The sequence below is a fragment of the Cetorhinus maximus genome, chromosome 13 (genome assembly GCF_964194155.1).
Source record: "Cetorhinus maximus chromosome 13, sCetMax3.hap1.1, whole genome shotgun sequence".
In the NCBI taxonomy this organism is placed as follows: Eukaryota; Metazoa; Chordata; class Chondrichthyes; order Lamniformes; family Cetorhinidae; genus Cetorhinus; species Cetorhinus maximus.
In genome coordinates this window covers 93,068,899-93,095,515 of record NC_135891.1, presented here as the reverse complement: position 1 = coordinate 93,095,515, position 26,617 = coordinate 93,068,899, and the positions used below count along the sequence as shown (strand labels likewise).

General features: G+C 42.8%; 1 protein-coding gene across 4 annotated transcripts; it reads right to left on the bottom strand.

Moving 5' to 3' along the window:
• Nucleotides 1-1,393: 1,393 nt before the first annotated feature.
• On the bottom strand, nt 1,394-24,991 carry LOC144688825 (CDC42 small effector protein 2-like). 4 transcript variants are annotated; one of them, XM_078555798.1, is made up of 5 exons: nt 24,847-24,991; nt 19,416-19,705; nt 18,818-18,922; nt 6,974-7,103; nt 1,394-3,786 (listed from the first exon to the last, which is right to left on the bottom strand). In XM_078555798.1, exons 2-4 carry the CDS (start codon nt 19,467-19,469, stop codon nt 7,005-7,007), a joined length of 258 nt encoding a protein of 85 aa, XP_078411924.1. In that variant the 5' UTR covers nt 19,470-19,705; nt 24,847-24,991; the 3' UTR covers nt 1,394-3,786; nt 6,974-7,004. The 4 variants fall into 4 exon arrangements, with proteins under 4 accessions (XP_078411924.1, XP_078411925.1, XP_078411927.1 ...); XM_078555799.1 differs by lacking the exon at nt 24,847-24,991 and adding an exon at nt 24,595-24,699; XM_078555801.1 differs by lacking the exon at nt 24,847-24,991 and adding an exon at nt 24,435-24,533.
• Between the last annotated feature and the right edge of the window lie 1,626 nt (nt 24,992-26,617).

Sequence of the window (26,617 nt, the reverse complement as noted above, 5' to 3'; positions counted from 1 at the left end):
CCAGCCCTGAGCATATGTCCTGAACCCTGGCAATGGGCAGGCAACACAGCTGCCTGGACTCTCGCTCTTTGCTGTGGTGAAGTGTCAATCCGCCTCACTAAATTATTCCCTACTACCACTACATTCCTTTTTGCTTCCCTCCACTTGGATGGCTTCCTGTACCAGTTTGTTTGCTCATCCACCCTGCAGCCTCCATTCTCATCCAAACAAGCTGAGGAAACCTCAAACCTATTGGACAATTGCAAAGGCTGAGGCTCCTGCACTCCTGTCCTCTGGGTCCTCTTAGCTGCCTCATTTGCAGTCACACCCTTCTCTCCCTGACCACTGACCAAATCAGAAGACCCTATCCTAAGAGGTGTGACTGCCTCCTGGTACAAAGCAGCCAGGTAACTTTCCCCCCTCCCTGATGTGTTGCAGTGTCTGCAGCTCAACCACCAGCTCAATGACTGAGCCGTAGCTTCTCGAGCAGCAAACACTTTTGCAGATATATTTGTCCTGGATACACTGACATCCAGGAGCCCCACCCACACATCTGCAGCCTTGACACATCCTTGATGTCCTGCCATCCTTAATGTGTTTTAATTAATTAATGAGATTATTCACATTATTTTGCTTTATTATATATATTTTTCTAACTTTACCACCAGTTTGTATACTATTTTAAACATTTGGACTGGAATAGACCATAACCACTTACCAGATAGTCACCAAACAGCTAGCTCTTTTCACTGTAATAGAGCAAGAACCCATTCCTACATGGTGAATAGAAAAAGATGAAGGGAAGGAACCCCCCCCTTCCCACCAGTCACCAAACTCCCAGGTATGCACTCAGTCCCAAAGCTGCACTCGTTTGCCTAACAGCAGTGATGCTCTCCCCCATGGCTATCAATTAGTATCTTCCTGCTGCGATTTCAGAGCTCGATGCTATTCTGAGATAACGTGGAACCATGCAGAAGTTCTAAGTGTGAAGTTCCTGCTGCTCAGATTGTCCCAGGTACTTTGTAGTAAAAACGCACTGATTACAGATTCCCGTATGATCAGTTTCACCTCACAAGGTGAACAGGTGTGTTGGACAAATTAGAACAGCGGCTTCAAACAGCACTAATGATGTGGAGAATAGTGACAGTTTAGGGTCTGTGAGCCTGTACTGCCAGATCTCTTCTTTGGACAACTGTAATACATGCCCAGGAAAATGGCACCAAGTTGCTTGACAAACACCTCGACACCTTTGGCGGATTTTCCATTCCTGCCTGCCATCAATGAACTTTTGGCTGGCCCACTGCGCCCCCTGTGGTGGGTCCTGCCATGGCGGGGCCAGCAAATCCTGGCCTCTATCTGGTGTGCTCACTTTGGAGCAAGTACAGATCTTTATGTAAATAAACTAATCCAAATACTTTGTCATATTCTGGCTTTACATTTATTATAAGACCTTCAAGATTTTAACAACAGCAGAGGGAAAAAATAATTTAAAATCCAAAAACCAGTAGTGAGCCTCATTTAGATCTAATTCAAACTATTACAAAGCAGAACTTATAGACAATACAGTTTTACCCACAGTCATCAAAATATTTCTCACATATGCAACAGATAAAAAACATCAACATTTTTAAAATAGACATCCTTTCACTTTTAATATGCAGACACTGATTATTTTATTAAGGTTTCAATGAGTTTACATCCATCAGCAAAGCAAAGCTCACAACTCAAAGCATTATCCCAATCCCTGCACTTTTACTCTATCCCAACTATACCCTGCCTCCATCCTGTCCCTTCCACTCAGATCATCTCTCTACCTAGCTCCACTCCATTCCCATCCAGTTTTGAGTTTGGTAAATGATGGTAAACCTATCATGACCAAGAGACCTTACTGTCTCACGTATGGTTTTATTCTATTCGGGAAGTTGTGCAAGATCCCACAAGTTCCTTACTTTGTAAAATCAGAGATTTAGTATGATTAGCAAGCTCCCAGCACAGCCAAGGAGCTGCTGATCATACAAGAGCTTTGCTGCTACTGGATAACAGAACCACCAATGAATAAAGAGTGCGAGAGGCACACACCGGATTGAGGGCAAGGGAGGGTTTACAAGGATCTTTCAAACCAAATTAGCAAGCAGATTAGTTCACGAACAACAAGATTCCTGTACCAATCTTTGTACACTGCCTGCTTTATAGCAGGTCACCAAAGGCTGGTAGCTAGAGGAATGCACTGCACCAGATTTTTGTAAAAACAATCAAATGTTAATACTCTAGAGCAACCACAGCCACACAAGTGATTCCAGTGTTAGCTTGCAGTTGGACAGCAGTTAACCTGTCGTAAAAGTCAACCTGAGAAGTTTTTACCCCGTGGGTAGGTCAATGCGGAGGCAGTTGTTGTGTTCGCCCAGCTTGTGCATGTTTTTCACTCATTTTCAGCAATCACACTCCACCTTTTCAAAGTGAGCAGCACTGTTAGTGCAGGTTCAGAGGCTACATTCATGCTCCACATTCCACTACAACACAACTACTCTCATTAACGACATAGCCTCTTGTGATCACACAGCATCAAACACAACAACAAATGAGTAAAATTCTATTCCTATCCCCTTTCAGTTCAGAAACTAAGAACAGCAGAAGGATTGCCTCCCTGCATGCCCAGCCTCACTAAACTTTTCTCAAGCTTGACTGAGAGAAAGGCAACAGCAGCTGTGCTACCATCCCTCAGTGCTACTGAGATAGGGAGGGGAAATCATTCAGCATCCTCCCTCAGGATCTATATCCAGTAATTCCTGCTCGAAAGTTTGCATGTGGATGTGAGGCAAGGACAAAATTAGCCTTGGCTGGAATGCCCTGTAAAATTCAATGGTCCATGAACACTCACTGAGTTACAAGAAAACTGGATACCAGTGTGAGATACTGGAGGGTGACTGGCACATGGGGAGCTGTGACACTGCGAGAGTCAGCCCCCGGGGAGCTGTGACCCAGCAAGAGTCAGCCCCCGGGGAGCTGTGACCCAGCGAGGGTCAGCCCCCGGGGAGCTGTGACCCAGCGAGAGTCAGCCCCCGGGGAGCTGTGACCCAGCGAGAGTCAGCCCCCGGGGAGCTGTGACCCAGCGAGAGTCAGCCCCCGGGGAGCTGTGACCCAGCGAGAGTCAGCCCCCGGGGAGCTGTGACCCAGCGAGAGTCAGCCCCCGGGGAGCTGTGACCCAGCGAGAGTCAGCACTTTCATGAGTGCAGAGGAGAAAGCTGGATGTTGGGCGAGGGAGTAAATTTAAAAAAAAACAATTTTTATTAAAACGTTTGTACCCTCTCATCAAGTCACCTGAACTCCTGCATCCCACTCAAGTTGCAACTCCACACTAAAATTCAGGATCTTTGACAGCATCAAAAGAAAGTCTGCCTATATAGTAAAACTACAGAACATGACAATTCAACATTATTCCAAAACACAAAAACACAGTCATTTGCAGTCTGGTGAAAAGCTGTATTTCTTCATTGTGTGGGGGAATCTCCAACTTCAGGATTTATTCAAGTCAGAAAACAAACTGCACAAGGACAAAAACCACCTCTAATTTGATTGATTCAGGAAATCGTAGAAAAAACAAACATGTAGTTCCATTCAGGAAATACAAGGGACAGTTTCTCTGTAGACGTCAGCTGGTATCACGAGCAGTAGGTTCCCCTTGAAGGAATGTGGCTACTTTTAACACAATGCTGAGTCCTTTAATACTCAAAGCGCAAACTTCATCTTGGCTTCGTTGACAGGGAGAGGCAGTGGGTCAAAGAAATACTTTAAGGAAGACAGGGGAATCTGAAAAAGAGAGAAACAATATGTACTTTAAGATAAGGATCAAATATAGCTGCTTAGATGTCAGTCAGGTCCAGCTGGCTAAGACACCAGGTCAGATATCAGCTGGGTCAGATAGTGGAAAGTGACAGAAATGTTTAAAAACACACCAGAAAGAATTAAACTTTTGCTGGAAAAGATTAATTAGACTGATTTATGCCTACAAAACTATCAGAAGAAATTGTGTTCAGTTGATGTTGTCACACAGGCACTTTCCAGCTAGGGGTTCACTTGTTACAACAATAATTTGCATTTATATAGCACCTTTAACATAAAATCTCCAAGGCACGTAGGAGCCTAATCAGTCAAAAATTGACACAAAGTCAAAGGAGGACAGGTGACCAAGAGCTGGTCAATGACAAAGTTTTTAGAGTGCATCTTAAAAGAGATGTGACTAGTGGCGAGGAATTGATAGAATTCCAGAGATTAGAGTCTAGATGGTTGAAGGCATGGCCCTCAATAGTGGGGTGAGTAAACTTGAAGTTGCACAAGAGGTCAGAATTGGAGGAATGCTAATTTCTGAGGTTTGTAGGACTGGAGGAGGTTACACAGATAGGGAGGGATGAGGCCATGAAGAGATTTGAACATGTGAATGAGAATTTTAAGTTCAAGGCATTGGTAGACCTGGCACCAATGTAGGTCAGCAAACACAGGGTGACAGGTAAAAAGGACTTAGTGCAAGTTAGGATATGAGCAACAGAGTTTTGGATGACTGCAAGTTTATGTAGAAGAACATAACTATAGAAGATGGGAGACCGGCCAGGAGACGATTGGAATAGTCAAGTTTGGAGGATGAGGGTTTCAGCAGCTGAAGGGCTGAGGCAAGGGCAGAGTTGGGTAATTTTACAGAGTGGAAGAAGGTAGTATTGGTGATACAGAGGATATAAGATAGGAAGCTTACCTCAGGGTGTCACTTGACAATTAGGATGTCAAGGTTGCACACAGTCCCAGACAGTGGCCAGAGAAACAGTTGGAGGGAAATGTGGGGGTGAGGGAATGGAGTTTGTGGCAGGAGGCAAAGCCAATTGCTTAAGATTTTGCCCATGCTTAATTGGAGGAAATTTTGCCTCTTCCAGGGCTAGACCATTGTCAAGTAGTCTGAGAGCATAGAGATAATGGAAGGGTCAAGAAAGATGGTGGTAAGGTAGAGTTGGGTGTTGTCAGTGTAGTGTGGAACCTGACAGTGTGTTTTCAGATGATGTCAGCATGTAAAGAAGAAATAAGAGGGGGCTAAGAATAGATTCTTTTAGGCCTCCAGAAAGAAAAGTGAAGGAGATTCTCTGGGTAAGACTGGATAGATAAGAGTGGTACCAGGCAAGGGCATTCCCACTCAGCTGGACAATGGTGGAGAGGTGTTGGAGGAGGATGGTGGGAGAAACTATGGTCACAGTCAGATAGAACCATATTACACAGTTATGTTAGTGATCAAGAGGGAAAACTCTGCCTGGTTTTCTTCCCCCTATCTTGGGTATGCTGAGGCCAATTATAATGGTCAGCTGTGATCAGCTAGTCGCACGGGTCAGGAACAGAACCTGCTTTCCTTGTCTGTAGCATCTCAATGAATAAACTCTCAGAACCGTCTGAAGACAAAGATCACTTTTCTTTGCTGGGTTTATAATAGAAAGAATAAATTCCTTTTTATATGTTAAGTTGCCAGCCACTGTGTATTAAGGTAATTACTGTAATAACCACAAGGAGGAGGAAGCACAAAGTGGATTCTGAATTTTTCAGGCAATGATAAAGTCACTGCTGTACTGGGCTGAGAAAAATTGCAATTAAAATATAACTAGATTAAGTAGATTCCTGAGGGAAAGAATAAAGCAACTAGCTCAAATGATGCTTTTATTTTTGGGTCACAAGAGCCAGTAAGGGAGGATGCAATGTGGTACAAAAAACCCCACATATTCAGGAGATAAGTAAGTTTTACCCTATGAGATTGCTTTGTACATGTCACTTATGCAGATAAAACAAACAGCAAATCCAAATAAATAAGTTACAAAACAAATTTCTTCTAACTGCTGGCCAAATTTTTACATGGTCAGGTCATGACTGACCCAGTGATATGGAATACCACTACAATGTGCCACAGTATGCGAAAACATTAATCTATTCAAAAAATATAATGTGGAATAGTACAATAGCACCTGAATATTAATTATGTACTAATAAATTGATTGTGCCATTAACTGTGGTCAATTATTGAAACTCTTTTCACAGAAGTTGCCACTGAAGTTGGGAGACTTAAGAAATTCTCCACACAGAGCATCTCATGGTCACGACCTTCAAATGCATTGTGACATCTGGCATAGTAAAACTGAATGGGTAAAGTTAATATAGCAATTTACAATGGTAAATTTTGACACCAAAGCATGATCATAAACTGAGACAAGAGCTAAGATTTGCATGTGCGTCCCAAGCAAGGTTACTGATAATAGATCACTGGAAATAAACAAAGAGGTAGCTGAAGAGGGGCTGGAAAAACAGCCATGATGAAGCAATTTAAAAAAATGTTTTTGAACTGCAAAATAAAATTAATAAATGGAACAAATAAGTTTATTTGTTATTTCAGGGCTGCTTGGTGCCTTACCTTTCTTACCTTTTTTCTCTGGCCTGGAAAAGTCTTTCAGTGTATGCGGTAATGATGGTAATGAGGTATACAGGCTAGGAAGAGCCTAGGTTTATTCTCTGGGTTGTGCTAAGTTTGTTTTCAGCTAAGGCAGCCTCCAGGAGTCAGGGAGGAGAAAAATCAGTCAGGTCTTTAGTTATGTCTACTGCAAAGTGCATATGTGTTAATACCAAGGACAGAATCAGATTTAACTGCAATGCCCTCCATGGTTTAATATCCTGCCAGGACTCTGTGTGCACTCATGAAGAATGGACACTCAAGTGAGTGGCTGGTGCCTGATAAATTGTACCTTAGCAAGAGTCAGCACCGTCAGCAGTGAAGCTGAGAAAAGAGTAGAACTACTATTTAAGCAGATGGTGATATTTATTAATAGGTTTACCCAAGTTTTTTAACTCAGTACCATGGTAATAGTGTCTTTTATTAATGGATTCCCCCCACCCCGACTCTGCCCGAGTTCTGTAACTCAGCACCATGGTAATAGTGACTTGAGTCTATAATCAGAACTACAGTAACAGCAATACTTACCTGAGTTATGTAACTCGTTAGCCAGGTAACACTACGCTGCAGTCGTATCGATGAGTTGCATTGTTTGAATACTAATTGGCACTGTGTGACTGTAGCCACCCTTAGATTGCATTTGGCCATGTACATCAATCTGTAACAGAAAGAAGAGTATTAGTATGGGAGATCAGGTTAATGTAATACTGTACTGTCAAAATTTACCCACCTGTAGTTTTCATTCTAATTCCTTTTGTGAAAGCTGCACTCTTTCACTTTAGCTTGTTCAAAATGCAAGCATTTTTTGAAAATATTTGCGTTTTATAAGCTACCAATGCTCTACATATCAGGCCTGTTACTAACTCCCTCAGGGCTAGCATCATGAGTTGTCACTTCTATGGCAAGTCAATCATTTGATCTTTCATTTAGAAGCACTTTCTTCAGTAAGTGACAGGGCAGACACTGAGGTACCTGGTCCAATCCATAGCCTGTACTGAGTTATTTGAGATACTATAATCGACCTCAGTGCCTCCAGACTGGGTATGAAAAAAAATTAGTCTTTCATGATCATATGAACATACGAAATAGGAGCAGAAGTAGGCCAGTCGGTCATTAGGCCTCAAGCTTGCCCTCCAGAGACCCTAGCTGAAATATGCGGATGTCAGGTTAAGTGTGGGATCTTCTCAGAGCTGAATAGACAATACTCATGTTCGGAACTCACACATGAAGAACAGCCACTTAGGTAGTACTGGAAGTATAACCCAACGTGAGTCAGTCAGAGGAGGGGAGGGGAGAAAAATAGAACAAAAAAAAACTTTTTTAATTATCACAGCTAGGTGGAGCAATGACAACATTTTAGGACATGTTTCATTCTCCCTGTACAAGTGCACTGGCCACATCCTGAAAACTGAGAGGCACTGTATGGTAATATCAGAACCTTTCATCTGCTCTTCTATTTGACACATGATCTGTAGGTGAGAGCAAGACTTCAAAGCTCCACCTCCATCTTTGGTGGATGGAGTCAGGGATGGAATTGTTGACCTTCCTGCACAAACTCTCAGTTGCTCGGACTCCAACCTCTTACGCATCACTCCCTCTCTTTTCCCCACCATTGACAGCCACCCTTAAGCTGGTTTGGACCCCACATTCTAGAATTAATCGCTCTCTCATTCCAGCTTTCTTTTTTAGGACCTGCCTTAAAACCCATCTCTTTGACCAAGCTTTAAGTCACCTTGACTAATGTCTCTTCTTTCAGCTTGGCAGCTAATTTTTCTTCATTCCTCTGTGGAGCCATTTGGGATGTTTTGCTACATTAGAAGTGCAAATTGATGTTGGTGGTATTTGCTCTGGATCTTTTATAAACGAATACGTGTTCACTACAGAAAGTATAAACACCGTTGTTGATAGGGCTATAAACTAATAAAGGAGGGAGGGAAGGGTTCAAGTAGACATAATAATTTAAAGATAAGGAAAAATAGAGATGTGAGCAAAGATGAGCATATAAAAAGAGATGAAGATAACATAAATACTCAGGAAATAGAAAAAGTTATGTGAAGTAATAATAAAATAGCTGACAAAAATAAAGCAGGGGTAATGAAAAATAACAGAATATTAGGTTAACCATGCAGCAACATATAGAATATCAGTGACAAACAGGGGAATGGAAGTAAATAATTAAAAGTGATGAAGTAGATATAATAAGGACAATAGAATTAGATCTGCGCAGATACCTCGGAGGGTTGTGGAGCTGGAGAATGTCACAAAGTTAGGGAGGGGTGAGGCCCTGGGAGGGATTTGAAAACAAGGATGAGAATTTTAAAATCAAGACATTACATGACTGGGAGCCAATATAGGTCAGCGAACACAGGGGTGATAAGTGAAGAGGACTTGGTGCAAGTTAAGACAGAGGGCAGCAGAGTTTTGGATGGCCTCCAGTTTACGGAAGGTACATAGGAAACAGGAGCAGGAGTGGGCTATTTGGCCCCTTGAGCCTGCTGTGCCTTTCGATTAGATCATGGCTGATCTTCTACATCGACGCCATTTCTCCGCATTATCCCCATATCTCTTGATATCTTTACTCTAGAAATCTATTGATTTCTGTCTTGAACATACTCAATGACTGAGCCTCCACTGTTTTATGATGTTGTATGCGCCTGCATGCATCTGTGATGTAAAGGTGCTCGGCAGACCAAGGGTTAATGTGTGACTGGAGAAATGGCCTACCTCTTATTCTGAGACTATGTGCCCGGTTTCTAGAATCCCCAGCCTGGGGAATCATCCTTCCTGCATTTACCTTGTTAAGACCTGTAAGAGTTCTGTATGTTTCAATGAGACCACCTCTCATTCTTTGAAACTCTAGAGAATACAGACTCAGTCTCCTCAGTCACTCCTCATAGAACAATCCCGCCATCCCATGAATCAGTCTGGTGAACTTTCATTGCACCCCTTATATGGCAAGTACATCCTTCCTTTAGTAAGACCAAAACTATACACAATACTCCATGTGCGGTCTCACCAAGGCTCTACACAACTGAAGCAAGACATCTTTACTCATGTACTCAAATCCTCTTGCAATGAAGGCCAACATACCATTTCCTCCCTAATTGCTTGCTGCACCTGCATGTTAGCTTTCAGTGACTCATGAACAAGAACACCCAGGTCCCTTTGGACATCAGCACTCCCCAATCTCATCATTTAAGAAATACTCTGCATTTCTGTTTTTCCTACCAAAGTGGATAACTCCACATTTTTTCACATTATATTCCATCTGCCATGTTCCTGCCCACTCACTAAGCCTTTTTAAATCCTCTTGAAGCCCATTGCATCCTCCTCAAAACACGCATTCCCACCTAGTTTAGAACCATAGAAAAATTACAGCCCATTGTGTCTGTGCTGGCTGAAAAATAAAAAATAAAAAACTAGCTGCCTATTCTAATCCCACCTTCCAGCACCCGGTCCTTAGCCTTACAGGTTACAGCACTTTAGGTGCAGATCCAGGTACCTTTTAAATGAGTTGAGGGTTTCTGCCTCCACCACCAAACCGGACAGTGAATTCCAAACACCCACCGCCCTTTGGGTAAAGAAGTTTTTCCTCATGTCCCCTCCAGTCCTTCTAGCAATCACCTTATATCTGTGCCCCCGGTAATTGGCCTCTCCGCTGGGGGAAACAGGGCACCCTTGTCTACTCTGTCTAGGACACTCAATCTTGTAGACCTCAATCAGGTCACCCCTCAGCCTTCTCAGTTCCAAGGAAAACAACCCCAGCCTATCCAAACTTTCCTCATAAATGCAATTTTCAAATCCTTGCAACATTCTTGTAAATCTCCTCTGTACTCTCTCCAGAGCTATTATGTCCTTCCTATAATGTGGCAACCAGAACTGTACACAAAATTCCAGCTGCGGCCTAACCAGCATTTTACACAGTTCCATCATTACATCCCTGCTTTTGTATTCTATGCCTCATTCAATAACTGAAAGCATTCCATGTGCTTTCTTTACCACTTATCCACCTGTCCTGCCACCTTCAGGGACCTGCGGACATGCATTCTAAGTTTTCTCACTTCCTCCACACCTCTCAATATCCTTCCATTTATTGTGTATTCCCTAGCTTTGTTTGCCCTCCCCAAATGCATTACCTCACACTTCTCTGGATTGAAATCCATCTGCCACCTTTCCACCCACTCAACCAGATACCATTCTGGAGACAACAGCTATCATTTCACTCATCGGCAAACTTGGAAATATTACATTTGTTCCCCATATCCAAATTACTGATAAAGATCATGAATAGCTGGGGCCCATGCACTGATCTGTGCGTTACCCCACGAGTCACAGCCTGCCAAGCTGAGAATGGCCCATTTATTCCTACTCTCTGTTTTCTGTCCGTTAACCAATTTTCAATCCATACCAGTATATTACCCCAATTGCACGCGTTCTCTAATTTTGTTGACTAAACTCGTGTGGGACCTTATCGAAAGCCTTCAGAAAATCCAAATACATTACATCCAGTGGTTTCTCCTTCTCTGTTCTGCTAGTTACACCAACAAGTTTGTCAAACATGATTTCCCTTTCATAAATCCATGTTGACTCTGCTAAATTCGATCATTATATTCTAAGTGTTCAGTTATCACATCCTTTATAACATATTCTAGCATTTTCCCTACTAATGATGTCAGGCTAACAGGTCTGTTGTTGTTACCTTTACATTTGGTATTCTTACAAATGTCCTGATGAATGCAAGACAAAAAGCTTCGACGTGTCTTTTTTCATCAATACTCAAGATCTATAGTTCCCAGTTTTCTCTCTTCCTCCTTCCTTAAATAGAGGGTCACATTTGCTACCTTCTGGAATATGACCACCAAAACATCCACTATCTTTACAGCCACTTCTTTCAACACTGAGATACAGAGCATCAGGTTCAAGGAATTTATCAACTTTCAATCCCATTAATTTCTCCAGTACTCTTTTTCACTAATACTAATTTCTTTCAGTTCCTCACACTCACTAGTCCCTCAGTTCTCTAGTATTTCTCCTGTCTCTGTCTGTAATGGGCCCACATTTGTATTTGCTAATCTTATCCTTTTTACATAACTATAGAAGCTTTTGCAGTCTGTTTTTATGTTTCTCGCTAGTTTACTCTCATATTCTATTTTCTTTTTATCAGTTTCTTGGTCCTCCTTTGCTGAGTTCAAAATAGCTCCCAATCCTCAGGCTTATTTTTACTTATTTTTGGCAACTTTATAAGCCACTCCCTTTGATCTAATACAATCTTTAACTTCTCTCGTTAGCCATTATAGCACCTTTCCTGTTGGGTTTTTGTGCGTGAAAGGAATGTAAATTTGTTGTAAACCACATATTAATTCTTTAAATGCTAGCCATTTCTTGTCTATCGTCATACCTTTTAATGTAGTTTCCCAATCTACCATACTCAACTTGCCCCTCATAACTTCGTAGTTTCCTTTGTTTAGATTTACTTTCTGATTTAGCTACCTTACTTTCAATCATAATATAAAATTCTATCATATTATGATCACTCTTCCCTAAAGGCTCCTTTACAACAAGATTATAAATTAGCCTTTCTCATTGCACAGGTAGAATGTGAGAGACCAGCCAGTTTGTGAACAGATTGGTTTGATCTCAGACTGTTGCTAGGGAGAGGAATGGAGTTGATATTTAAGTCTGAAATGAACTTCCGACCACATATTCATGTCAGCACTAACACTACCTATTTCCATCTCGAAAACATCGCCCAATTTAATCCCTGTCTCAGCTCATCTGTTGCTGAATCTCTCATTCATGTCTTTGTTACCTCTAGACTTGATTATTCCAGTGCACTCCTGTCCCCCTCTATCTTTACAATCTCCTCAAGCCCAACAACGAGGCATCTGCAACAGATTTTGGAGTGGGGACCAAAAACAATACCTTCATTCTTCCCAATATTTAATTGGAGGAAATTTCTGCTTATTGTTACAATCCCAGCTGCTGTTAATACTGGACAAGTCAGATCCCAGAGTGAAACCTGACTTGATAGACCACTTTTTTTTGAAACTGTGGAGGAAAGTTACTGAACATATTCACAGGATTTTGATGAACTTTTAATACAAAGAATAAAATATTTATTAAAACAAGAAAAGGTTTATTACACCAGAAAAAAAGGTTGGAAAGATCACAATACAAACGCAAGACAATGATTCAAATTTCCACTATTCTTTGGCCCCCGCAATATCTTTACAGACACATAAACCAGTGAAGAGTTACCATAAGCTTGACACAAAGGCTTCTCGCTTGGGACTGGCATAGCTGTAACAGTTTTCTTTCAGTGAATACCTGAGCATTCATTTAATATTTCTCACCCAACTTGTATCTCTCCCCAAGACACCCAAAACTACACTCTAAACTCACTGTTCCTTCAACTGCAGAATGAGTCCCCTAAACTCAGTTTTCCAGTCGCACTTCTGCTAAACCAATCACTTTACTGAGTCCTATAACTGATTATTCAGTTAACTACTCAGATAAAAGCAAAATACTGTGGATGCTGGAAATCTGAAATAAAAACAAAAATACCTGGAAAAACTCAGCAGGTCTGACAGCATCTGCGGAGAGGAATACAGTCAACGTTTCGAGTTTGAATGACTCTTCATCAGAACTAAGAAATATAGAAATGAGGTGGAATATAAGCTGGTTGAAGGTGGGTGGTACAGGTAGAGCTGGCTAGAGGGCCAGTGATAGATGGAGGCAAAGAAGAGATTGCCAAAGATGTCATAGACAAAAGGACAAAGGGGTGTTGACGGTGGTGATATTAGCTGAGGAATGTGCTAATGATGACATTAAGGGTAGAAAGCAGGACAAGCAAGTGACAGATAGCCCTAGTGGGGGTGGGGTGGGGGAAGGGATCGAAATAGGCTAAAAGGTAGAGATAAAATAATGGATGGAAATACATTTAAAAATAATGGAAATAGGTGGGGGGAAAAAATATATAAAAAATTATAAATTAATGGAAAAAGGGGGATCAGAAAGGGGGTGGGGATGGAGGAGTGAGTTCATGATCTGAAGTTGTTGAACTCAATATTAAGTCCGGAAGGCTGTAAAGTGCCTAGTCAGAAGCTGAGGTGCTGTTCCTCCAGTTTGCGTTGAGCTTCACTGGAACATTGCAGCAGGCCAAGGACGGACATGTGGGCATGAGAGCAGGGTGGTGTGTTGAAATGGCAAGCGACAGGGAGGTCTGGGTCATGCTTGCACACAGATTGGTGTTCCGCAAAGCGGTCACCCAGTCTGCGTTTGGTCTCTCCAATGTAGAGGAGACCGCATTGGGAGCAGCGAATGCAGTAGACTAAATTGAGGGAAGTGCAAGTGAAATGCTGCTTCACTTGAAAGGAGTGTTTGTGCCCTTGGACGGTGAGGAGGAGGGAAATAAAGGGGCAGGTGTTGTACCTTCTGCGGTTGCATGGGAAGGTGCCGTGGGAGGGGGTTGAGGTGTAGGGGGTGATGGAGGAATGGACCAGGGTGTCCCGGAGGGAACGATCCCTGTGGAATGCCGCACTGGGGGGTGGGGGGGTGGGGGGGGGGGGGCGGAAATGGCGGAGAATGATCCTTTGAATGCGGAGGTTGGTGGGGTGATAAGTGAGGACAAGGGGGACCCTATCATGTTTCTGGGAGGGAGAGGAAGGCGTGAGGGCAGATGCGCGGGAGATGGGCCGGACACGATTTAGGGCCCTGTAAACCACCCTGGTTGGAAAACCTCGGTTACGGAAGAAGGAAGACATGTCAGAGGAACAGTTTTTGAAAGTGGCATCATCAGAACAGATGCGACGGAGGCGAAGGAACTGAGAGAATGGGATGGAGTCCTTACAGGAAGCGGGGTGTGAGGAGCTGTAGTCGAGGTAGCTGTGGGAGTCGGTAGGCTTGTAATGAATATTGGTGGACAGTCTATCACCAGAAATTGAGACAGAGGTGTCAAGGAAGGGAAGGGAAGTGTCAGAGATGGACCATGTGAAAACCATGGAAGGGTGGAAATTGGAAGCAAAATTAATAATTTTTTCCAGGTCCAGACGAGAGCATGAAGCAGCACCGAAGCAGTCATCGATGTACCAGAGAAAGAGTTGTGGGAGGGGGCCTGAGTAGGACTGGAACAAGGAATGTTCCACATACCCCATAAAGAGACAGGCGTAACTGGGGCCCATGCGGGTACCCATAGCCACACCTTTTATTTGGAGGAAGTGAGAGGAGTTTAAGGAGAAATTGTTTAGTGAGAGAACAGGTTCAGCCAGAACGAGGAGAGTAGTGGTGGATGGGGATTGTTCGGGCCTCTGTTCGAGGAAGAAGCGGAGAGCCCCACCTATCATTGGCCCTGTATCCAGCTCTACCTGTCCCACCCCACCGCCCCTTCAACCAGCTTATATTCCACCTCATTTCTATATTTCTTAGTTCTGATGAAGAGTCATACGGACTCGAAACGTTGACTGTATTCCTCTCCGCAGTTGCTGTCAGACCTGCTGAGGTTTTCCAGGTATTTTTGTTTTTGATTCAGTTAACTACTGTCCCTATGGCCTTGTAGTTTTCTTCTCAGAGTTTCAAATCCCTATCTTCTCTCTCTAACCCACACTGAACACCCCTTCTCTCAACTCCTTTCTTTTCTGTGTCTGTGTTACTGGATCACTGTTGCTAGGCAATAGTAGAGCTTTTCTATTTTTTTTTCAGAATTACTTTCAACCCCTCTCTCTAACTTCAGGATTTGTAAGACCTCATTAAAAATGCATAGACACAAACAAACCCAAAAGACCTGAAACCTTTTAGTCACAAGCCTCTCTGGACTCCCATGCACCAAGGTTCAGAAACAAACCCTAAATGAAACTAAAACCACTTTTACCTTTCTTAACACACTAATATATATATGAATTCAACCTAAAATTATACATTGTTGATAACATTATACAGCACTAAATGTGGGAGCAGTCAGATAATTTAGCAACAGTGGAGAAGTCAAGTGAGGTGGTGGTGAGATAGAGCTGGGTGTCGTCAGCAAACAAGTGGAAACTAAAGCTGAGCTTTCCAATGATGTTGCCAAGGGGCAGCACATGGTTGAGAAATAAGAGGCCAAGGAAAAATTCTTGGGGGACACCAGAGATAATGGTGTGGGAGAGGACGTGAAGCCACTGATATTCTAGCTGCAAATAGATAAACAAGAATGGAACCTGCCAAGAGCATTCGTACCCAGCTGGACAACAGTAGAGAGGCTTTGGAGGAGAATGGTGTGGTCTGCCATGTCAAAGGCTGCAGACAGGGCAAGAAGGAATAGACTGGAAAAAAATAATCTACGAGGGATTGAGGATGGAGATAAGGAGGGTAAATTGGAAGATGGTAAAATAACAAAGAAGAACAATGAGTAATATTTAAGATAGAGGTTAATAGAATTTACGGGGAAATATATTCCATTAAAAAATAAGAACAACCAAGCAAAAAATAAGATGTCATGGATAAATAAAAAGGTGAGGTTAAAATGAAAACTAAAGTAAAGAGCTCACTTAAGGTACATAAGTAAGAATCACAGAATCTCACAGTGCAGAAGAGGCCCTTCAGCCCATCGAGTCTGCACCGACACGTGAGAAACACCTGACCTACCTACCTAAACCCATTTTCCAGCACTTGGCCCATAGCCTTGAATGTTATGACGTGCCAAGTGCTCATCCAGGTACTTTTTAAAGGATGTGAGGCAATCCGCATCCACCACCCTCCCAGGCAGTGCATTCCAGACTGTCACCACCTTCTGGGTAAAAAAGGTTTTCCTCACATCCCCCCTAAACCTCCTGCCCCTCACCTTGAATTTATGTCCCCTCGTAACTGACCCTTCAATTAAGGGAAACAGCTGCTCCCTATCCACCTTGTCCATGCCCCTCATAATCTTGTACACCTCGATCAGGTCGCCCCTCAGTCTTCTCTGCTCCAACAAAAACAACCCAAGTCTATCCAACCTCTCTTCATAACAAAAACAGAATTACCTGGAAAAACTCAGCAGGTCTGGCAGCATCGGTGGAGAAGAAATCAATTAACTTAGCTTTTAGCTTTTTTTGTTTTTATCTCTCTTCATAACTTAAATGTTTCATCCCAAGCAACATCCTGGTGAATCTCCTCTGCACCCCGTCCAGTGCAATCACATCCTTCTTATAATGTGGTGACCAGAACTGCACACACTCTTCCAGCTGTGGCCTCACCACAGAAAGGAGAGGATGACAAAAGGGAATATAACTAGCTTAGAAAGGAGGTTAAAAAAATTAGGAAGGCAAAGAGGAAAGATGAAATAAAAATGGTAAAAAATATAAAAAGTAGAGAAATATTCTATAGACACATAAATAACAAAAGGACAATTAAGTTAAGGATATGACAACTCAGGGCTGAGCAAGATAAACTCACAGGAGATGATAATGAAATGGCAGGGATAATGAACAGATACAGTGCCTCAACTTTTACTGAAGAGAAAGTTACAATGGTAGAAGGAATCCAGAGAGATATTACAACAGTTAAGATAGGAAGAAAGATGATAATAGACAAACTAGTCAAACCTAAGGAGAACAAGACCTTGGTCCAGATGGATTGTAATCATGGATAGTCAAAGAAACTGGGGAAGAGGCAGCAGAAACACCAGCAGAATTTATAAAAATTCAGTAAAATTCAAAGGAATAGTGTTAGAGCATTGATGAACAGCAAATATAACTCCAATCTTCAAAAGAGAAATAAAACTAACCCAGGGAACTACAGACAAGTTAGACTAGCATTAGTGATATAACAAAACATCTATAGACAGAGAATATAATAAAAATAGTCAACTTGGATTTCTAAATGAAAGATCACGTTTCACAAACCTTATTGAAACCTTTGAAGAAACAATAATAAACAAGGCTAATGCAGTGGATGTGGTAAACATGGACTTTCAAAAGTCCTTCAAAAAGGTGCCACATAAGAGGTTCATTACAAAGATCAGGGCATGTGGAGTCAGAGACCAAGTGGCAGAATGAATTGAAAGATAATAACAAAACAAGGAATCAACGGAAGCTTCTCAAACTAGTAGAATGTCCTGCAGGGATCATGCTGGCACCACTGTTTTCATCATACACATAAATCATTTAGAAATTGGAGGTATGATGTCAACATTTGTGGATAATATATAATTGGGGGAATAAAGCTGATAATGTCACCAGCTGTACAAAATAAGGAAGCCATAAACAGGCTTGCAGAGCGGGTAGATAAATGGCAATTTAAATTCAATATAGCAAGTGTGAGTTGGTTTATTTTGGTAGGAAGAATAGGAAGGCCATTTATTCCATAGAAGTCGAGAAACTGAATGGGGTAGAGGAGTAAAGAAATCTGGGAATTGTAAATGAACAAATTGTTAAAAGTAACAAAACAGGTTGTTAAGGCTATATAGAGTACAAAGAACTGGGTTCATTTCGCGAGGAATAGAATACAAAAGCAGGGAGCTAATATTGAATTTATATAGAATCTTGTTATTATCATACCTAAGCGTGCTGTTGTGCAGTTCTCATCTCCATTCTATATAAAGGATATTTAAAAACTGGAGAAAGTGCAGAAAAGATTCACAAGAATGTTACCAGAACTAAGAGGGTGCAAATATCAGAGAAGATTAAGCTGTTTAGGACTCTTTTCTCTGCAAAGAGAATATTAAGAGGAAACCTGATCAGTGAAGAGGTTCAAGATGGTGGATATAAAAAAACTAATTCCACTCAAAGTGAGTCCAGACCAAGTGGATCATGGATACTAACAGATCAAATATAGAATTTTAGGAGGATTTTAATTACACAGTGGTGAAACTTGCTGCCACATCGAGTGGGTGAAGCATATAACACCGATGCATTTGAGTGAGGTGGGCTTGATCCATGAGGAGAAGGGGATGGAGGGATATGGGGCCAGGGTGGGAAGAGGTAGTTAGAGCAGAAGGCGGCTCAGAGTATGAGTGCCACTATATACCAAATGGGCCATTTATATCCTGGCTTGACATAAAATGTAACAAAAGCCTTTTATTTCTTGAATCCGAGTAGTTGAAGTACTCAGTGGGTAACACTGAGAACCAACAACTGAACTCCCTCATACTGCAACACTACAGTGAACAGTAACATTAAAATAAAACTGAATTTAGCATCTGCAGTCTCCCCACACAATGAATTTCCAATCTTACTGATGGTAGTGTGCTGACAAACAAGGCAGGCAGGCATGGTGCCTGTGGCTGACTTCATATGGCTTATTAAGGTCTTAGAAGCTTGTTCACCCTCTCAGCCCCACTCCAGTTCCAAAACAGATAAAATAACAAAGCAGCAATCAAAAGAGATTTAATACCCTTAAAATATTTTTAGAGACACTTACAGAGCTCATTCGATCCCCAAACATATCTCCAGCCCCCATGTGAGATGTGTGAACAAAGTTTGTTGGCTCTCCAATCATACTTCTGTCTATTCGTCTGCGTCTTTTCTGTCAAAAGAGGTACCAAGATCAGGAGTGAGGTCCTGCACTACGACAACACATGGATATGTCAATTGTAAAGTGATTACATCCCATAGATTACCATAAATATACAATAGATTTATTAATACAAACAGCCATGAGGCATTCTCATGACGAAAGTTATACCCTATCTAAATATAAATATTTATATAAATATGCAATCAATCTAGTCTCTGTAGAAAGTACTTTAAGGAGTAACTAAGCATTACAGACATTGCATGTATTATAGATGGTTAGTGTTCTAATTTTCCTCACCACCCCACTCAATAAAACACAAATCCGATATCATAGAGTTCCCAGGAATACAAACCTGAAAGCAGATATTCCATTCTAATCCCTGCCCCTTCTCTTTAATAAGTATATAACAAGCCACTGAAATCCAAACGTATAGCTCTGCACTACAATAAACTCAATAAACAGTTAAAATTATGGGATTCATTCACTTAAAAAACACACTTACTGGCTGCGGCTGTTCTGCGATGCAGCAGTTAAAGCATAACCAGAATTCACTCATTGTTACAAACTGTTTTGCCGTGTTTGATAAATCCAGGATCACTTTGACTATGTTAGCTGTCTCTGAAGAAACTTGGGCAAGCAATGTGAATATAGCTGGACACTCAGGTTCTGGTACTTCTGCTGTCAAACTAGAGTTCAGTAATCTTGCGGTAGGTTATCAGTCTTCCTACTGAAATGATTTCTCCTACCAATGCTGCATCAGCTTTGCGTATCACCAGTGCTGCCGTAGCCAAACTGCAGAAACAAAATAAATATTTGCACTTGAGAAATAATATCTGGTTTTATTTTTGTATTAATTTATTCGGCCCAAGTAGTGAGGCATCACTGAGGCTCCACAATTACCAAGCACTCAACACTACATGGCTTTTCATTAACTTCAAAAACAGAAAATACAATTCTCATGGTGGGTCACAGAGCTTTTCCAGTGAGTATCCAAGTCAAATAGTGCAGCAAGGTTCCAGCTTCAATCTTAGTTGTGCTGAGCCAGCAGAGCTCGGGCTGTGTTTGGTTGGGGGGGGGGGGGGGGGGGGTTTTTATAATTGGCTTTGTTGCCTGCAAAATAGGGAGGATGAAAAAATAATCTGACTCCTGATTACTAACAACTGATCCTTCTAGGATGCATATTTGTGATGTTGGCTCAGTTTGGAAGTTCCCACTTCGTAAGAATTAGTGACTAGAAACTCTACCCAAGCAAGAATCAGTGCCTATGGAGGCCAAACTTAAGTCTGAGACAGCACCCAGGGAACCCAAACATCAGGGAAATTCAATTTTTAGGGAACTTGTATCCCAATGAGAATCAAAGCATGGGAAGCCAAAACCAAGTGCAAGCCAGCACACGGGGAGCCCGAAGCCCACTGAGAATCAGCACATGGGGTACCCAAACCCCAAGGAGAGTCAGTATCCAGGGAACGGAAACCTCCAGTGACAGTCAGCACACGTGAAACTGAACTACAGTGAGAGTGGCAACACGGGGAACACAACTCGAGTGCTCAGGAACCAAACCCCTGAGAGAGCTACTCCTTCAGGAGAGAAGAAAATTGGCACAGTAAGGGAAAATCTAAATAAATAAAAACAACCGTGAACAAGTAATAAAATGTAAGTACTTGTCTTACATGTGAATTCTGTCAAACTTCTCTGAAGAGCATCACTGTCGGAAAAATACAGCATGTAAGCATCTACCCATACAGCTCGCTCCCAGCCATTTCACAGCAATATTCTCACCCAAATATGCAGCACGACCAAATGGATGGTGTCCCTCTGACTGTTAGACAGGACTCTGGTGTTCTGCTAGGCAGTTGGATTTTTATCTCTCTGCGTAAACCATGGGAAGCTGCACTTTCCACTGGGAAATATTTTGGTAGCTTGCCCCATGACTCAGACATTCACAGTATGTGTCAGTGTCTTTACAAAGTAGTCATTACCCAGTTAGTCAGATATTGTGGTAAATGTTGGAACATTCAAGTAAAACTATATCTTTAGTAAAAGCACTTATACTAGTTGGACCATACGGTTCTCAGTGTAAAACAACTGTCAAACCCCAGGACACAATAATTGTGGATTTTTCAATCTTTTTATAAATCATCTGTAACTCCATACAAAGTTAGTTCCAGTTTAGCTGATTCCGTTACTGAATCGTACTCATTGAATCAGTTGCTCCAGTAAGTTAAAGCAGAATAAGGTCTTAGCACAATCTGACACTCCACCATTCTGAAGTCATTAGAAAACATTTCTAGTCTGTTAGATCATAACCAGATTATTGGGTCATTTCACACTGACAACACTGTATCCTAGAACACCACATGAAAACTGTAATGGGGAATTTTCAGTTTTCAAAATACCACTAGTTTTGCCTAAAAAAGGCGGAATTTTCCCAAATTTGTACTAAGTGCGGTAGCATGCAGGTAAAACAGCGTGCTGCCCGTCGACGGCGATGGTGGGTTTTCACGCCGTATCGCCCCAAGCCCACCTCATTATTTATGGACTCCCAGGAAACACACCATTCCCATGGCAGGCGGGCTTGCTCATTCACCCGCCCACCATCACTCCACCAATGCATCACACTAGGCGCCATGTTTATAGGCCAGCCACAAGCACAACACTCTTTGCTTCAGCTCACTACTGCTGCCCGGGAGACATGGCCCTCAAAGGCAAGAAGACTGCAGCCCCACGGTTTAATGACGGGTCCCTCAAGCAACTGCTGGATGCTGTGGAGGCCCGCCGGGATGTCATGTACCCTCGCTCTGACTATAGGATGGGCAGTAATGTGGCCAATCCGGCTTGGGAGGCGGTGGCAGTGGTGGTCAGTGCCAATGTCCTTCAGAAGAGGGCAGCCACCTAGTGCCACAAGAGGATGGATGATCCCCTCTGTTCCGCCAGGGTAAGTCACTCTTCATCACTCTCAACACACACACTCACAATCCTAGCACACATCCACAGGGCTCTCACTCACTGCCAGTTCAAGGGACATCACCATTCGCTCTCTCGCACTCACCGTCATTGTCCTCATCCCGTCCATGGGACCACTCACCACCCGTAAAGGCCAGGCACATTTATCATCTGGCACAGCAGGCATCCCTGCTTAAACTTTCCCCATCTCTATCCATGCAGGACAAGCTGGCACACAATGAGGTCGAAGACCGGTGGCTGAATGCCCGAAATCAAGGTCCTCATGGACTTTGAAAACACAGCCATCCAGCTGGCCGGCAAGGACCGGTCCTGTGCTGACGGTGAGGTTGGCGCTGCTCTACCAAGTGAGGATCCAGCAGTGCAACAGCCATCAGACAGCTATGCTGTGAGTGATGTGTCCTCTTTCACAGACCACTGTCATGCACTAATTATCTCTCCTTGCTTTCACAGGTACATCAGCCAAACAGCTGACAAAGTCCATGACCTAGGGCCTCCAATCAAACCCCAAAGAAACCTCTGAAGAGGAATCTGGAGGCACCCTCCCTGAAGCTTGCAAAGCAACAGGCGACCCTGGCGAGCTCAGCAGAATGTTGCTGTGCACACACCTCCAGTTCACCCAAAGTGCAGACCACCAAGTGCACATCGCCTCTGCTGTTGTGAAACATGTCGGCGTACTTTCCCGATGATGTGGGTGTACAACCCAGCGGGGGTGCAAGGCCTAGTGGGATGGTCTGGCAATGATATGCTGATGTATTACAATGAGGTTCCCAACAACTGATTGCGGGAAATGCAGCCCGCCATCAGTAGGCTGAGCGTACAATCGCGACCTGCCTTCCCGCCATCGTGAAACTGATCCCGCCATACTGTCCACTCACACCACCTATCATGCCCACCACCAGCGGGCACAGAAAATTCTGCCCAACGTCTGCAAATGTTTCTTCTTTTGATATTTTTCATCAATTTTCTTCACTCAAGACATTGAATCCCATTGGGATACAGTCCCACAGGGACAGTCACCCCTCTATACTGGGATACTGTCGTTTAGCAAAAGTTACTCCTCCTTACTGTAGCAGGAATCACTGGTTAGAGGCTCTTTTTCCCCTTTGTAACTGATGAATTATACGGTTAGTCATAGTACCCTTACTGCTGTTATGCAAGAGATCAGCTAATCTGTGAAAGGAATCTGGAAGCTTTCTGCGTGACTTGGGTACTCACTAGATAAACTCACAGAGTCATCGGGAAAGGTTCTAGTGTTGGGTATACTTATGTGAGAACATCTGTGCATTTATAAAAGGCTGATTGAGGGTAGAAGGCACAGGGATTGTGGTTTTTACACTGTAGGCCAAATAGAAATCGATACCCTGTGTATAATGTGACCTCTTCTATGGCACTGTGTTTTCCAAGCTGTGTATTTTTCTGTTAGTGAGTGAAATTTTCCTGTGGAAATGCCATATGAGGAATTAAAATAAAAATTGAAATGCAGCACCTGAATGAAAAGAGCATTATTTTGGGTGGGACCCTTACTGTGATTCAAGAGGATTTCCACTCATGGAGTTTTGCTACCATGGAGACGAGGAATGTGCACAAAATGAACTGCATTTTGAGATAAAAATTAAAAAACTGCAGGGAATCTAAAATTAAAACAGAAAACATTGGAAATACAAGACAGTTCCATCAGCAACTTGTGTCCTTGCTTTTCAGATGCGATAGGCATATATTTTTCTTTTGAGATGGTTGTGTGTTCCAAATTCTAACTAATTTAAACTAGTAATTTGAGCAAATCTTTACTGATTCCAATGTAGGCAAGATATCCTGAATATCTTCACTGATCCAGACACAGGTAGGATATCCTCAAGATTCAAATTCCTCAGCACACAGCCTGATCCAATTTGAGTCACGGAGTCAGTCATCTCTACTCAGAAACAAGCTCACAACAGGTTACTGTAGGAGATGGCATAATACATGTCACTCTGAGGGTTTTGTATCTTTTCATCATGTGGCATTGCATTCATTAAGCAGAGCAGGAGTGTTCTCTTAACTAATTAATCCAAATTCTCTACAAATCACTAATTTTATAAGGTTTTCATAAGTTGTACCTGTTGTGAGCCACTTCAATGGCTCAGCTGATTTAAATGGTGAGGGATTGAGCCATAAAGATCAGAAAGGTCACAGGTTACGTTAGTGACCTATGTTGAGTTAGCTTACCTCATCTGAAGTACTGGCAGGGACTTTACGATTAGTCCCTGCAACCTTGGAAGGGTTGAGGATAGTAAAGGGAGGAAAAGGTAGCCAAACAGGACTCCTGCATCTGATTCCTATCCAAATTGGATGCAACTCAGCTGTGAAGTCCCTCCACTGTTTGATACTCAACTAAAACTCACACAACAAATTCACCAGGGGGTACATAATACATTTAAAACGTATAAGAAAATATCTTATGGTGGATGAAGGGAAAACTGGGCTTTTATGTATTCTATCATCCATTGGGAAATATCTTCATATACATTATATAAAAGACTAGAGTCTAATGTAAATCTGTCAAACTTCATTGGCTCACAATTCAAAAGAGATCTTATTTCTTGCTGGGTTCTTCCGATCTGCAGCCAGAAATTTATCAGTAGATAGAGTTGCTCTCCATCAGACCTCAGTTGTAGAGCTAACCGGATTTCCCATTTAACAGGCGCAGAATGAAGCACTGTAATTAAATAAACACACACCCCAATGACGATCCGCTTGTATTCACAGCCATCTGGCTCCAGGGGAGACAAGCCGGGGTAAGGCCTCTCAACCTATCCTGCTACCCCGCCAATACCCGCCCCTCGCAATAGCCGGCCAATCACGTAACGGCTGCCGGCGTGCGGCCCATTCTGATTGGTCGATCTCCCCGTCAATCACAGTCAACGGTCTCCCGCCCACCATCGCAGTGGGTTGCTCCGGAGATGGGAGTGGAAACTCATTCAGGAGTTTACCTGAGGGGGCCCAGCCTGCAGTCAGGGCCGCCGATGTCCGTCCTTCTCCGGCCGACGTCCGTCCCTCTCCGGCCGCTCAATCCTACACCGCCTCCTCGCGCCCGGAAACCGCCGGCGCTGACGTCAGAGATCTGTCAAAGGTCACTGGCTGCTGCTAAGTAACATAGCATCGTGACGGTACAGAAGGAGGCATTTAGGCCATCGTGTTTACGCTGATTCTCCAAATGAGCATAATGACTCAGTGCCATTCTCCTGCCTTTTTCCAGTAACCTTGCACAATGTTTCTATTTAAATAATAATCTAATGCCTGCAATATAACCTGCCTCCACCGCACTTCCAGGCGGTGCATTCCAGACCTGAACCACTCGTTGTGTGAAAAAGTTTTTTCTCATGTTGCATTTGCTTCTTTTGCAAATCACTTTAAATCTGTGCATTCGTTCTTGGTTCTTACATGAGCAGGAACAGTTTCTCCCTATCTACCCTGTTCAGCCCCCTCATGATTTTGAACACCTCAATCAAATCTCCTCTTAGCCTTCTCTTGCCCAAGGCAAACAGGTCCAACTTCTCCAATATATCTTCATCCCTAGAACCATTTTTGTAAACATCCTAAACTGAACGCATCCTGCAACATCCAACTATGTGCTCCTTTCAAATAGTAAAACATCCCAAGGTGCTTCAAAGGAGCATCATCAATTTGTCACTGTGCCCCATAAGGTGACATTTGGTCAGGTGACCAAAAGCTTGATCAAAGAGGTAGGTTTTAATGGGTCTCTTAAAGGAGGACAGCCAGATGGAGAGGTGCAGAGATGTTTGGCGGGTATTCCAGAGCTTAGGGTCCAGGCAACTGAAGGCACGGCCACTAATTCAAATCAGAGTGCTCAAGAAACAAGAATTCACGCAGATATCGTGGAAATCATCATAGTGAATTTACAGGATGCAAGGAGGCCATTTGGCGCATCATGACTATGCCAGCCAACAAGGAGCCATGCAGTGCTCTTGGTCCATGGTCCCGTAGGTTAAAGGACTTAAGGTGCATAACCAAGTTACAAGGGTTTCTGCCTCAACCACTTCAGGCAGTGAGTTCCAGATCCCCACCATTCTCTGGATAAAAACCACCTCTAAACCACCTACCTCTTACCCTAGGTCTCTGCCCTCTAGTTATGGACTCCTCAACCAAGTGGAATAGGGCCTCCCTATCTGGATCCCTCAATTTTATACACTTCAATTAGGTCTCCCCACTGCCTCCTCTGTTCCAAGGAAAACAACCCCAGCCTATCTAATCTTTCCTCATAACTAAAATTTTCCAGTTCAGGCAACATACTCATAAATCTCCTCTATAATCTCTCTAGTGCTATCACATTTTTCTGATAGTGCAGTGGCCAGAACTACACGTGGTACACTATTTGAGGCCTAACCGGTGTTTTATATAGTTCCAGGATAACCTCCTTATATTCTGTGCCTCAACTAATAAAGGCAAGTATCCTTATGCCTTCTTGACCACTTTACCTACCTGTCCAGCCACCTTCAGGGATCTATGGACATGCATTCCAAGGTCTCTCTGTTCCTCTACACTTCTCAGTATCCTACCATTTATTGTGTATTTCCTTGCCTTGTTAGCTTTCCCTAAATGCATTACCTCATACTTTTCCCGATTGAATTCCACTTGCCACTGTTCTCTCCACCTGACTAAACCATTAATTTCCCTTTCTACAGCTTCTTCATTATCAAGCAATAGGACAATTTTTGCATCATCTGCAAACTTGTTAATCAT

Bases quoted from the DNA above. Each gene is read 5' to 3' on its own strand.
- LOC144688825 (XM_078555798.1), bottom strand. From the start codon at position 19,469: ATGAGTGAATTCTGGTTATGCTTTAACTGCTGCATCGCAGAACAGCCG. The intron at 18,923-19,415 runs GTAAGTGTGTTT...CTCTTTTGACAG, and splicing joins TCGCAGAACAGCCGCAGCCA to AAAAGACGCAGACGAATAGA. The intron at 7,104-18,817 runs GTAAGTGTCTCT...TTTCTGTTACAG, and splicing joins TTGGGGATCGAATGAGCTCT to ATTGATGTACATGGCCAAAT.